This window comes from Chrysochloris asiatica, unplaced genomic scaffold (assembly GCF_000296735.1).
Source record: "Chrysochloris asiatica unplaced genomic scaffold, ChrAsi1.0 scaffold00203, whole genome shotgun sequence".
NCBI lineage: Eukaryota > Metazoa > Chordata > Mammalia > Afrosoricida > Chrysochloridae > Chrysochloris > Chrysochloris asiatica.
In genome coordinates this window covers 3,179,604-3,190,781 of record NW_006408721.1, presented here as the reverse complement: position 1 = coordinate 3,190,781, position 11,178 = coordinate 3,179,604, and the positions used below count along the sequence as shown (strand labels likewise).

General features: G+C 40.6%; 1 protein-coding gene across 1 annotated transcript in view; it reads left to right on the top strand.

Moving 5' to 3' along the window:
• Positions 1-8,820, top strand: part of LOC102816669 (N-acetylneuraminate lyase-like) — a 77,701-nt gene extending 68,881 nt beyond the window's left edge. Inside the window, exon 11 of the mRNA XM_006872542.1 lies at positions 8,636-8,820. Within this exon, the coding sequence (XP_006872604.1) occupies positions 8,636-8,820 (185 nt within the window). The remainder of the gene's footprint in view (positions 1-8,635) is intronic.
• Positions 8,821-11,178: the final 2,358 nt, after the last annotated feature.

Genomic DNA, 11,178 nt, shown 5'->3' with positions numbered 1-11,178 from the left:
GACATCTTTGCTCTTCAACACTTTAAAAAGGTCTTGTGCAGCAGATTTGCCTAATGCAATACGTCCTTTGATTTCTTGACTGCTGCTTCTGAGAGTGTTGATAGTTGATCCAAGAAGAATGAAGTCCTTGACAACTTCAATCTTTTCTCCATTGATAAGAATGTTGTTTATTGGTCCGGTGGCGAGGATTTTTGTTTTCTTTACATTGAGACATAACCCATCCCGAAGGCTGCGCTCTTTGATCATTATTAGTAAATATTGTAAGCCCTCTTCACTTTCAGCAAGCAAGGTTGTATCATCTGCATATCGCAGGTTGTTAATGAGGCTTCCTCCAATCCTGATGCCACGTGTTTCTTCCTATAACTCAGTTTCTCAGATTATTTGCTCAGCATACAGGTTGAATAAGTATGGCGAAAGGTAGACTGTGATGGTCTGTCGCACATCTTCTTAATTTTAAACTATTCAGTGTTCCCATGTTCTGTTTGAACAACTGCCTCTTGTCCAGGTACAGATTCCTTATGAGCACAATTAATTGTTCCGGAATACTCATACTTCGCAGTGTTGTCCATAGCTTGTCATGATCCACACAATCGAAAGCCTTTGCATAATCAATAAAGCACAGGTAAATATCTTTCTGGTATTTTCTGCTTTCAGCCAAGATCCATTGGACATCAGCAATGATATCCCTTGTTCCATATCCTCTTTTGATTCTGGCTTGAACCTTTGGAAGTTCTCTGTCAGTCTATGCTTGCAGCCATTTCTGTATTACCTTTAACAAAGCTTTACTTACATGGGATATCAAAGAGATTGTCCAATGATTTCCTCATTCTGTTGGACCCCTGTTAGTCATCCTGTATAACAAGCATGACATCTGCTTTAGGCAACTCCAGAGGCTACTTTTCTCCCCTCATCTGAAGCATTTTACATTCCTTTCAGCCATTACAGATAGCAAAAAACAAAATAACATCTAAAGACCCAAAGTTTCACTTCCTGAACCCTTTCATTCCTCTCAGTGAATCCCACTTCTGAGACCAACTACTTAAACCAAGTGGGGACCATGTCTGACTTCCTCTGACTCCACAAGGGGCAAAAAGGACAAAACTCAAAATCAGCCAAGGCCAATTTCTGTGAAGTGCAGAGGTCAGACATGCCTCTGCCCTACAGCCTTCTTTACTAGTGAAGGCAGAGTTCTCAGTGCCTGTAAAATTAGTCAGACTTGAGAACCAATTTATTAAACTCATCCTTATGATTTTGTTTCTCTAGAACCCCACTCTCTTGGTACCGCATGTCTTGGGCTGTATTTTCTAAAGAAAGAAGTAAAACTATATATATATGTATATGTATGGGGGTGTATATATATACGGAAGTAGCTCTGGTAGCGTAGTGGCTACAAATTGGGCTGCAAACCGCAAGGTCAGCAGTTCAAAACTACCAGCCGCTCCGTGGGAGAAAGATGAGGCTTTCTGCTCCCGTAAAGATTTACAGTCTCGGAAACCCTGTACAGGGTTGCTATGGGTTGGAACCGACTCGACAGCACTCAACAACATATATATAAGGAGTTCTGGTAGTGTAGTGGTTACGAATCGGGCTGTGAACCTCAGGGTCAGCAGTTTGAAACTACTAGCTGCTCCGCGGGAGAAAGATAAGGCTTTCTGCTCGGATTTATAGCCTCGGAAACCCTGTACAGGGTTGCTATGAGTCAGAACCGACTCCATGGAACATAACAATATATATATATATATTGTTGCTAAGTGCCAGCAATTTGGTTTTGACTCATAGAGAACCTGTATAGGGTTTCTGAGGAGCAGCTGGTGGGTTTGAACCATCAACATTGCAGTTCAAATTTGTGGTCCAGTGCATTATCCTGAGGTGCCACCCAAGGACAACATACATATATAAGTTTATATTAAAGAAATGGCTCACAATCGTGAGGTGGAGAGTCCCAAGACCAGATCCAGCTGGAAAAGAGAACATTATTTTGGAAGCAGGCCACAACCCCAAGGAAACATCCTTTCAATTGATTGACTGCTCATAGCCAATAATCATAGAGTTAACTATCAACTGCCAAACCACTGGGAACCCCAACGCAGTCAAGTTGACACAGAACCTTAGCTATCACGCTACGTATAGATAGGAGACTGGCTACCAGAATTTGCCGTTTGTACATTTAAAGGAGCTTGGTAATACTTGCCCCAGCAGGGCAGAGACCACAGAACCACATGGCTGAGAGGCCAAAGACAAGAGTGAGGCATGCCTGCAATATAGCAGACAAGAGGGATACCTGTCTGGAGAACTGCTGTGTCCTGAGATTTTCTAATTCTGTATTATACCCTGTTCACTTCTCTGCTGTTGTTAAGTGCTATCAAGTTGGTTCCAACTCATAATGACCTTGTTGAGGGTTTCTGAGGAGCAACTGTTAGGTTTCACCTGTCAACCTTGTGGTTCTCAGTGGTTCTGACTCAGAATGACCTTGTTTAGGGTTTTCAAGGAACAACTGTTAGGTTTGAACTGCCACAGCACTACAATCTAACAAAAACCCCATAATCATGGGAATGATAGTATAATCATTTCTAGGTTTTATTGACTGAATGAACTATCCACCTTGGACTCTGAGTGTCTTGAAGAAAGGAAACCTCAACTTTGAAGTCAGGGAACCTTGATTCCAATCTGGCATTCACCCCACACTTCAACACTGTATGCAAAGTCTCTTAGCAACTTCTCCTTCAACTGTAAAATGGAAGCATAATCTCTAATGTACAAGACGGTGTGGAGCCACCTGGTCCAGGGTCTGGATGAATACAGCAGGCATTCACTACATGTCAGCTACTCTTCTGCTTTCTGTCCTAGGCCTGAGCCCTGGTCCTGCAAAGACAGGCTGGTTTCTGAGAGAAGAGGTGTGTTACAATGGGATTACTTGGTATGGCTCTTCTAGCCATTGTCTTTGTTGTTAAGTACTATGGAGTCGGTTCTGACCCATAGTGACCCTGCATGGCATTTCCAAGGAGCTGCTGGTGAGCTTGAACTACCAACCTTGTGGTTCAAACCGACTTTGCAGTCTAGCACAGTAACCCACAACGCCACACTAGGTCTCCATTGTCTTTGTAAGTCTTCCAAATAATTTGGTGGAACCATGCAAACAGGGTATATGAAACTGTCCCACAGGGATTGTTCAGATTTACCATTCTGCTGAGTTACAACACACACACACACACACACAACCATCTCATAAGTGGAACAGAGGCATCCCATGACCATTAGGAAAGAAAATCCCAGAGCAGAGTGTATCCCTTAGACCCTGAGATCCCTGCACTGAATCTCTTCGATCCAGAAGATGGGGCTGTGAACCAGAGATTGTGGCAGAGAAGTGGTGGCAGCTGCAACAAGAGCCTGAGCCAGAGCTGCGGGCTACCTGGCCCACAGGGTGAGAACACAGAGACTTCAGAGAGGCTTGTTTGAGAAGTAGGGTGCCTCCAGGCACTTAAAGCAGGCAAGCTAGGTTTGCTGATCCACAGCGCTAGAATGAGTGCCTCCGGGCTGCAGAGAGTAATGTGCCTTTCCGGTGTTTATCAGCAGCACTAAAGCAGCTTTATAATACTTGCCTGACCAGGGCAGAAGCCAAGAACCCTTGTGGCTGAGAGGTGTGCCTGCAGGCAAGGCAGGGAAGAGGCACTTCTGACTGGAAGAACTGTATCCAAGTATTTTCTCTCCCGAGTTGTAACTTGTTAACTTCCCTAATAAAAGTCATCATTGTGGGAGTGGGGGGACATAATGATGAGTATTGTTATGAGTTCCTTGTGGCCATTGCAGTGAATTGGCAAATCCAGATGTGAAGCAGAAGAGTGCTATGAGAGGGATGGTTGGTATCGGAATAAAGAAGGTTATGTTGTTGTTGTTGTTATGTGCCGTGGAGTTGGTTCCGACTCATAGCGACCCTGTACAGGGTTTCCGAGGTTGTTAATCTTTACAGGAGCAGAACGCCTCATCTTTCTCCCGCGGAGCAGCTGGTAGTTTCGAACTGCTGACCTTGCGGTTTGCAACCCGATTCGTAACCACTACGCTACCAGAGCTCCTTATAAAGAAGGTTATAGGGTGGCGTAATGTCTGACTTTTAGAATAGACTTTGGGCTGGTTCTCAGTTTGATTCTCTTTCCTGTTTGTGAAGCCAGCAGAAGTCAGACATGGTCCCCATATGATTTTTGCAAATAGCTAAAAAGAGACAAAAGGGACATGAAACTGGAGCTATAGAAGAGAAAAATAAGAGAGAAAATTAAAGGAAGAGGGAAAAACAACAACCAGGAAGAGGAAAGATAAAGAGACAGAGTAGTAAAGAAAGAGGGAAAATGAGAAACAAAAGAAGGAAAAACAAAAGCAGAGACAGAAAGGATGAAATTCAAGCAAATAGAAAGAGAAGGAGGAGAAAGAATAAACAAACACAAATAAAAAAAGGAGAAAAACCAAAAAAAAAAAAAAAAAAACAACACAAAACACCCAACAAATAGTGTAGCTGTTGCTTTCAGGGGCTCCTTCTAGCCAAAGAGCTCACATGGTGGGTATCAAAGGTATGTGGCAGTAGAGTTCCTGGCCCTAGATGGAGTCCTACCTGGACTTTGGTGTTATCTGTCTTCAGGGCACTAAATCCAGAAGTAGTTCTTAAAGGTCCTTGATGGAGCTGGTTTCTGTGTCTGTTAGGACCATAGAGCAGCTGGTGGCAAGGTAACTGGTTAAATGCTTGTCTGGTGGTTCTTTGGGGTTTGTAGGTCCAGAGCCGAGCTTGCCTAAATGCAGGCACCAAAGCAGTGCAGCCAGCCCCCACCTTACGCTGGCATGGCTCCCTTTCCTGTGGCTCTGATCTTCTGGTGAGCAGGGTCTCCATTGAGGATGGATGAATAAGGGAGCTGACCACACCTCTGGTCTTCAGGAGAGCTTAGAGAAAAGAAGGAATCGCACCTTTCCCATTGCCTGCTCTGCCAGGCCTCCCTCTGTTGCTAAAGCTTCTCACAAGATGGTCGTGCCACGGCTAGCTGGTCATTCACCAGTCTGCCTCCCTCTCTCCCCCTCCCTACTCAGCTTCTACTCCAGCAAACACTCAATCCACTTCTCTAACCTTTCCTCTGAAGTTCAGGGTTCCCTGGATTTTTATCTGTTTCTGTTTCATCTGGTGTCTCGTATCTTCGTTGTAGAGGGTCCAGGTGGTACATGTGCCTAGTCTGCCATCTTGAAAGAAGGGCCATAGTATTTTTTTTTTTAATTTTGTGATACAATTTTATTGATTCTTCTGTGGTTAATACAATGCATAGAGAAAGTATTGACTTATTATTTTGAGGGGGAATTCAAAACAACTGTGACAAAAATGAAAGTTCTAGAAGTTTAAATTTTCAAATAAGGATACAGTTTTATTGTAGAGCACACACTGAACATTATTCACTAGGGCCCTAAGAAAAACCAGTGTCTCATAAGACTAAAACACACGCACACTGATCTTTTACACTTAAGACTCAAATGCCATCATTTTACATTTGAAGGGACTGCCCTTTCTCAGAGGAAATGTTAGCCTTGTTTCAGTTTTTGGTTTGGCATCACAGAACCAATGGTAGTAATTGGATATGAATGCACCCCTGAGTGATGAGCTAATGAAACCCTTTCATAATGCTGTATAAAATGAGGCTCGCAGGCATGCGCATGATTTCTATAAAACTTCTTGAAGTGTCTATTTAGATCATAATTTTTTTTTACCTCATCACATGTCAGCTCTAAGCACCACAGTAATTGTAAGTCACTGAAGCAAGTGTAAGTGTTTTTGCTGTGAATGTTTAATTATTTCTTCTAGTTTAGTAGGAAATGCAGTGCAGTGAATAAAATAGTTGAGAATGAGAAAACTATTAAAGTAATACACAAATTAAGATGAGTATTACTTATTGTCATCAGCTGAATGTAAAGCAATTAGTGTGACAAAGAACATTTTGGGCAAGTCAAGTTTGGGAACGTTTCATTTATCCAAATGTTTCCCATCTGTCAGTGAATATTAATGTATATGAAACGTTCTTTATTAATAAACTCATTTATTGTTAAATATTTGCTTGTTATAGTGAGAGTTCTATAAATATTTAGTTCTGAGTTCTCTCAGTTTTCCTAAAAGTGAATAGGATTATTCTGTAGCCAAATTTTTTATCTTATTTAATGAATACTGTTGAATGTTTATCAACTCCATTACTAAAAGTTTCAAGTAATACTGAAATGTTAGTTTCTGAGGGGATGTTAATTATAAACCAAACACTAAATCCATCGTTGTCTACTCATTTCTTTCTCATGATGACCCCCAAAGTGTTGCAACTTCCTAGAATTGACTTGGCTGTGATCTTTATGGAAGCTAGTTGCCTAGACTTTCTTTCGTGTTACCATTGGCTATGTTTGAAACTGTATTATTTACACAGAGCTATTTGTGTATGATAACTTGCAGCTCTCCCTAATTTCTTTCACTCCTATTAACCTCCTCCTGGGTTTATTTACATGCAGAATTGCTACTAATTAGCTTCTTTTTTTTTTTTAATGTTTTATTGTGAATTATGTGATAGCATACATGGGCCCCCTGTTCTTTATATAGTAATAGTGTATTAGCTTTTTCTTCTGCTTTTTTATTCTGAAGACGATATCTTCAGTTGTAAAAAATTCTTTATTATCTGGGAATATTGTTTTAAACACATTATTTTTTAACACACTTACATATCTCATTCTGAAAGCCTATTAAACATATGTTGTTGTTGTTAAGTGCTGTCTAGTCAGTTCTGACTCATAGCAACCCTGTATAGGGTTTCTGAGGAGTTGCTGGTGGATTTGAACTGCTGACCTTGTGATTAACAGTCCAACACTTCTACAGTGCCATATCAGGGCTTAGTAACTTCTAAACTCTTGGAATTTCCCAAGAGATTGGATTGTCTTTGTTATTTATGTTGTGCTCCAGGGACTACACCTGAGAGTTTGTGCTAATGAAATGAACTATGGTGGCTTCTACTTTACTTTATGCTAAAAAGATGACTCAGGACAAAGAACCCACGCTAGAAAAACTAACCAGGTGATTAGAGGTTCGGTGCCTTAAGCCAGGTGATATCAGTCTGAACTCCTAGGGAGCATGGGTGGGAAATTGGAGATTGAGTTTAATCACATGGTTATCACTCAATCATAATGGAGGCTCAATAAAAATTTAGGACTAACTGCATTCTGCGTGTATTTATGTACTGGGAGGGTGACGTACTTCTGGAGATGTGGAGGCACTCAGCCACAAACCTTTAATGTAAGGATCCCGGGTAGCTGTATGTTCTCAGTTGCTATCTGTAAAGATTGACAGTTCAAGTCCTCCAACCACTCCACAAGAAAAAAATGGGGAGTCTGTTTCTGTAACAATTTATAGCCTTGGAAACCCTATGGAGCAGTTTTATGGACGTACAGAGTCTTGGTGTGGTACTGTGGGATAAAGCACTAGGCTGCAAGGTCAGTTTGAACCACAAGGTTGGTGGTTCAAACTCACCATCTGCTCCTTGGAAACACTATACAGGGTCACTATGAATCAGAACCAACTCAGTGACACTTAACAACAACAACATAGGGTCTTTTTGAGTCCGAATTATCTCAACAGCAATAGGTTTGGATTTGGTTTACGCCCTTCAGGAACCAGAACAAGCCAAATTCTTTTTTCATGCAGGTTTTATAGGAACCAGGGACAAAGACCAGCCAGATTCTTTATGACACACATTTTCTCTCTGTTGCATTCTGGGTTATTTCCATAGATGTACCTTCAAGGTCACTAATTCTTTTTTCTTCAGCTATGCTTTCTACTGTATAATTTTGCTGACTAGATACATACTTTTCCTTTGTAGCCTTTTGGTTCTTTGTCAAAGCGACCTGTGCTTTGTTCGTATTGCCCTTCTTTGAGGGTATGGCTTTTATTTCTTCTTTTATGTCTGTGAAGTCTTCTTCATAATTTTTTATCATCTGTTCTCATGATGTGAATTTTGTCATTTCTCATGCTGCTTCTTTTTCCTTAGTATACTTTGTCATTGTTTTAGCTCTGAGCTTATCTTCAGTGATTGCTATTTTCTAGGGAATCCATTGTCCCCTAGGTTGTGACATGTCCAGTCAAGTACCTGTACAAATGCCTGTATTAGGACACTCAGCTCCACTAGTCTGAACCTGTTTCTGGTTAGTTTCTTCATCTGATTCCTATGCCACATGCAAAATGCAAATTTGGATACAGCATCTAAGTGTGGCATGGGTTTAGAATTGCATTCCTAAGATCTTATTCCACCCACAGCTCTGGCAGAAGTTAAATTTCTTTGCGTTTCCATTCTTAGACCAGTAGGCTCAGGTTTTATCCGTTGTTTTACATAGAAGGTTGGTTCCAGTGTTTCCTGGGAGCTTCATTCCAGCTGCCACCTTGTATAAATCTAAGGCTTCATGTTGCACTCCTGCACCAGCCTTGTAACAGCAGCACTAAGACAGCAGCACTGAGTCAAAAAAAAAAACACCTTAAATAGCGCATTTCGCAGGGGCTTTTTAGAATTTCAAATGAAATCCTATACATTCCACAAGCAACAGTATATGCCTGATTTCAGACGTTTTTGCATTTATTTTCCACGTCTAGGTTTTGGAGTGTCACAGACCAAAGCCATCATGACTCTTGTCTCTGGAATTCCAATGGGCCCACCCCGACTTCCATTGCAGAAAGCCTCCAGGGAGTTTACTGATAATGCAGAAGCAAAGCTGAAGAGCCTGGATTTCCTTCCTTTCACTGGTTTAAAGGATAGAAACTTGGAAACCTGTAGCTAGTCCCTCTCTATGAAATCATGGTGCATATATTGGGGCATAATCCACTTTGAATAGTATACTCATTTCTCAGGGATTTTGTAGCTGAACTAAAATTCTTTCCCACCAAATTAAATCCCTCATCATTCAATCAGCAAGAACCTATTAAGAAGCCACAGTAAGTTTTGTGAAAGTTGGAAAAACACTAAAAATATTTGTGAGCCCTAAATCAGTCATCAGTTCTCAAAATTTCTTATGGAGAAATTTCTACTTGTATGGATGAAATGGAATCAAGAGACAAATTGTAATTGATTAATGTTATCTGCCTTTGGGAGATCTCATTATTTTGATTTCTACTTCTTAATCCTTCTTTAAAGTGTTATGATTTTAAAGCAATTGCTGTATTCATTATGTGTTGTTATTGGTTAAACGCCATCAAGTCAGTTCTGACTCATAGTGACCCTGTATAGGGGTTCTGAGGGGCTGCTGGTGGATTTGAACTGCTCACCTTGCAGTTTAAACCAACCTTGCAGTCCAGTGCTTTTATCCTACAGCACCACACCAGGACATACTGGAGATTCATCAGTGTGGCTCTTTATGTTTTCTTTCTTAAATTTGAAAAATTTTTTCAAAATAAGAATTTGAAAATGTTCGTAAAGTGTCAGTTATCTCTGCTAGCCTTCTCTTTTAGGAGCCCTGATGGTGCTGTGGGTGAGGCATTGAGCTGCTAACCACATAGTAGACAGTTCAAACCCACCAGCTGCTCCACAACAGAAGAATGAGGCTGTCTGCTCCCGTAATGATTTGCAGGCCCACTCGTTAACTGGGCAGCTACAATTCTAGCTCCCTCATACCCCTTTCAGTACAGGGAAGCCATGTGTTGTTTCCTCACGTTTTCTCTTCTGGAGTAAATTATTTGAACTCTAAACTGAACCACAGTGGTTTGTGTGAATGTGCTTTCTAGTTTCATTAAATCTTCTCTTACTTTATAGTTGTTAATTTCCTAAGAATAGACACGTGAGATTTCTGTTACAATTTTTGGTTCTGATGATATAATATCTGTACTTAGTGACACTAAAGCCAAGTCCAGTTTTTCAATGGAAATAAATGTCTTGGGTATTCACTAAGCGAAAAACTCCATTATTCTATTTTTGTTGTTATAAAGTCAATGCTTGGAGGACTTATAAGATGGTGAATGAGATCTTGTGACCATAGCGAAATATGATTTTTAAAAATGACCGGGGCTAAGGTTAGCTCTTATGTTTTACATTAACTGTTAACTCCTTAGAAATGAATAATTATTATATACCAATATGTTTTCAATATCATGAGTAAAATTTTTAAATGTTAAGAATTTACTGTTGTCTTTGAATTTTCTCTCTAAATTGTATTCATTGTTAAAGCTGTACTAACAACTCAAAAGCACTTAATAACAACAACAACAATGTAGTGATACGTTAAATATTTCTTTCAACAAAAGAGTAAAAACTAATTTTAATTTCTACTTGTTTCACAATAGAAATCTGATTATCAGTCCATTATAGATTATGGCTGGAGGAACAGAATGATTTCAGGGACTGATTTTACTTAAGATCTCTGGTGACTTTATTTTTAAATGTCAGAAAATCCTGTGGCAGATTGGACAGGAGTTAGAAAATAATACTTCTTACAAAGAACTGTTTTCCACAACTTTAGAGAAATTATCTCTTTGTGATCACTCAAAGGACACAGGAAAAGTCCCTGCTCTTAGGAATCCAATGTCTGTGGGAGACTGGACTAAGGGACTTTCTAGTGTGACTGCAATCAAGCCCTTGGTACTCAGGGTTGGAGTGGGGAGGGGTGGCATAGGCATTTCATACAGGGAGATGAAGCTGAGCCTACAAGTCTTTCAAAGCAAGAAAATCAAATGTACCTAGCTTATCTAACTATTCTCCATAAAAACTAAGGAAACTTGAAACCAAAATTATTCAAACAGCAGAGCTAAGTTCTAGATGCAGGTGAGGCATCATCTAGCACTCAGGTTCGTGGAACTGATAAATAACTACCTTTGTTATTGTTAAGTGCCATCTAGTCTGTCCTGACTCATAACAACCCTGCGTAGGGTTTCAGAGGAGCAACTGGTGAGTTCGAACTGCTGACCTTGCATTTAAGCCAACCTTGGGATCTAGTACATTATCCCACCAGGATTCCAAATGGCTACCTGGCTACCTGAGTGAGTATAATTAAGAAGGAGTCTGACCACATTTAGGTTTCTTCCATCCCTCTTCCCTTTGTGCCTCATGTCCTGGCAAACTAATAAGAAAGCCTGAGTTGCTCCCTCCTTGGGTGACAGAGGGAGCTGTAAACCCTTTCACAGGCCCTCCTCTGGACCCCACTCCCTAA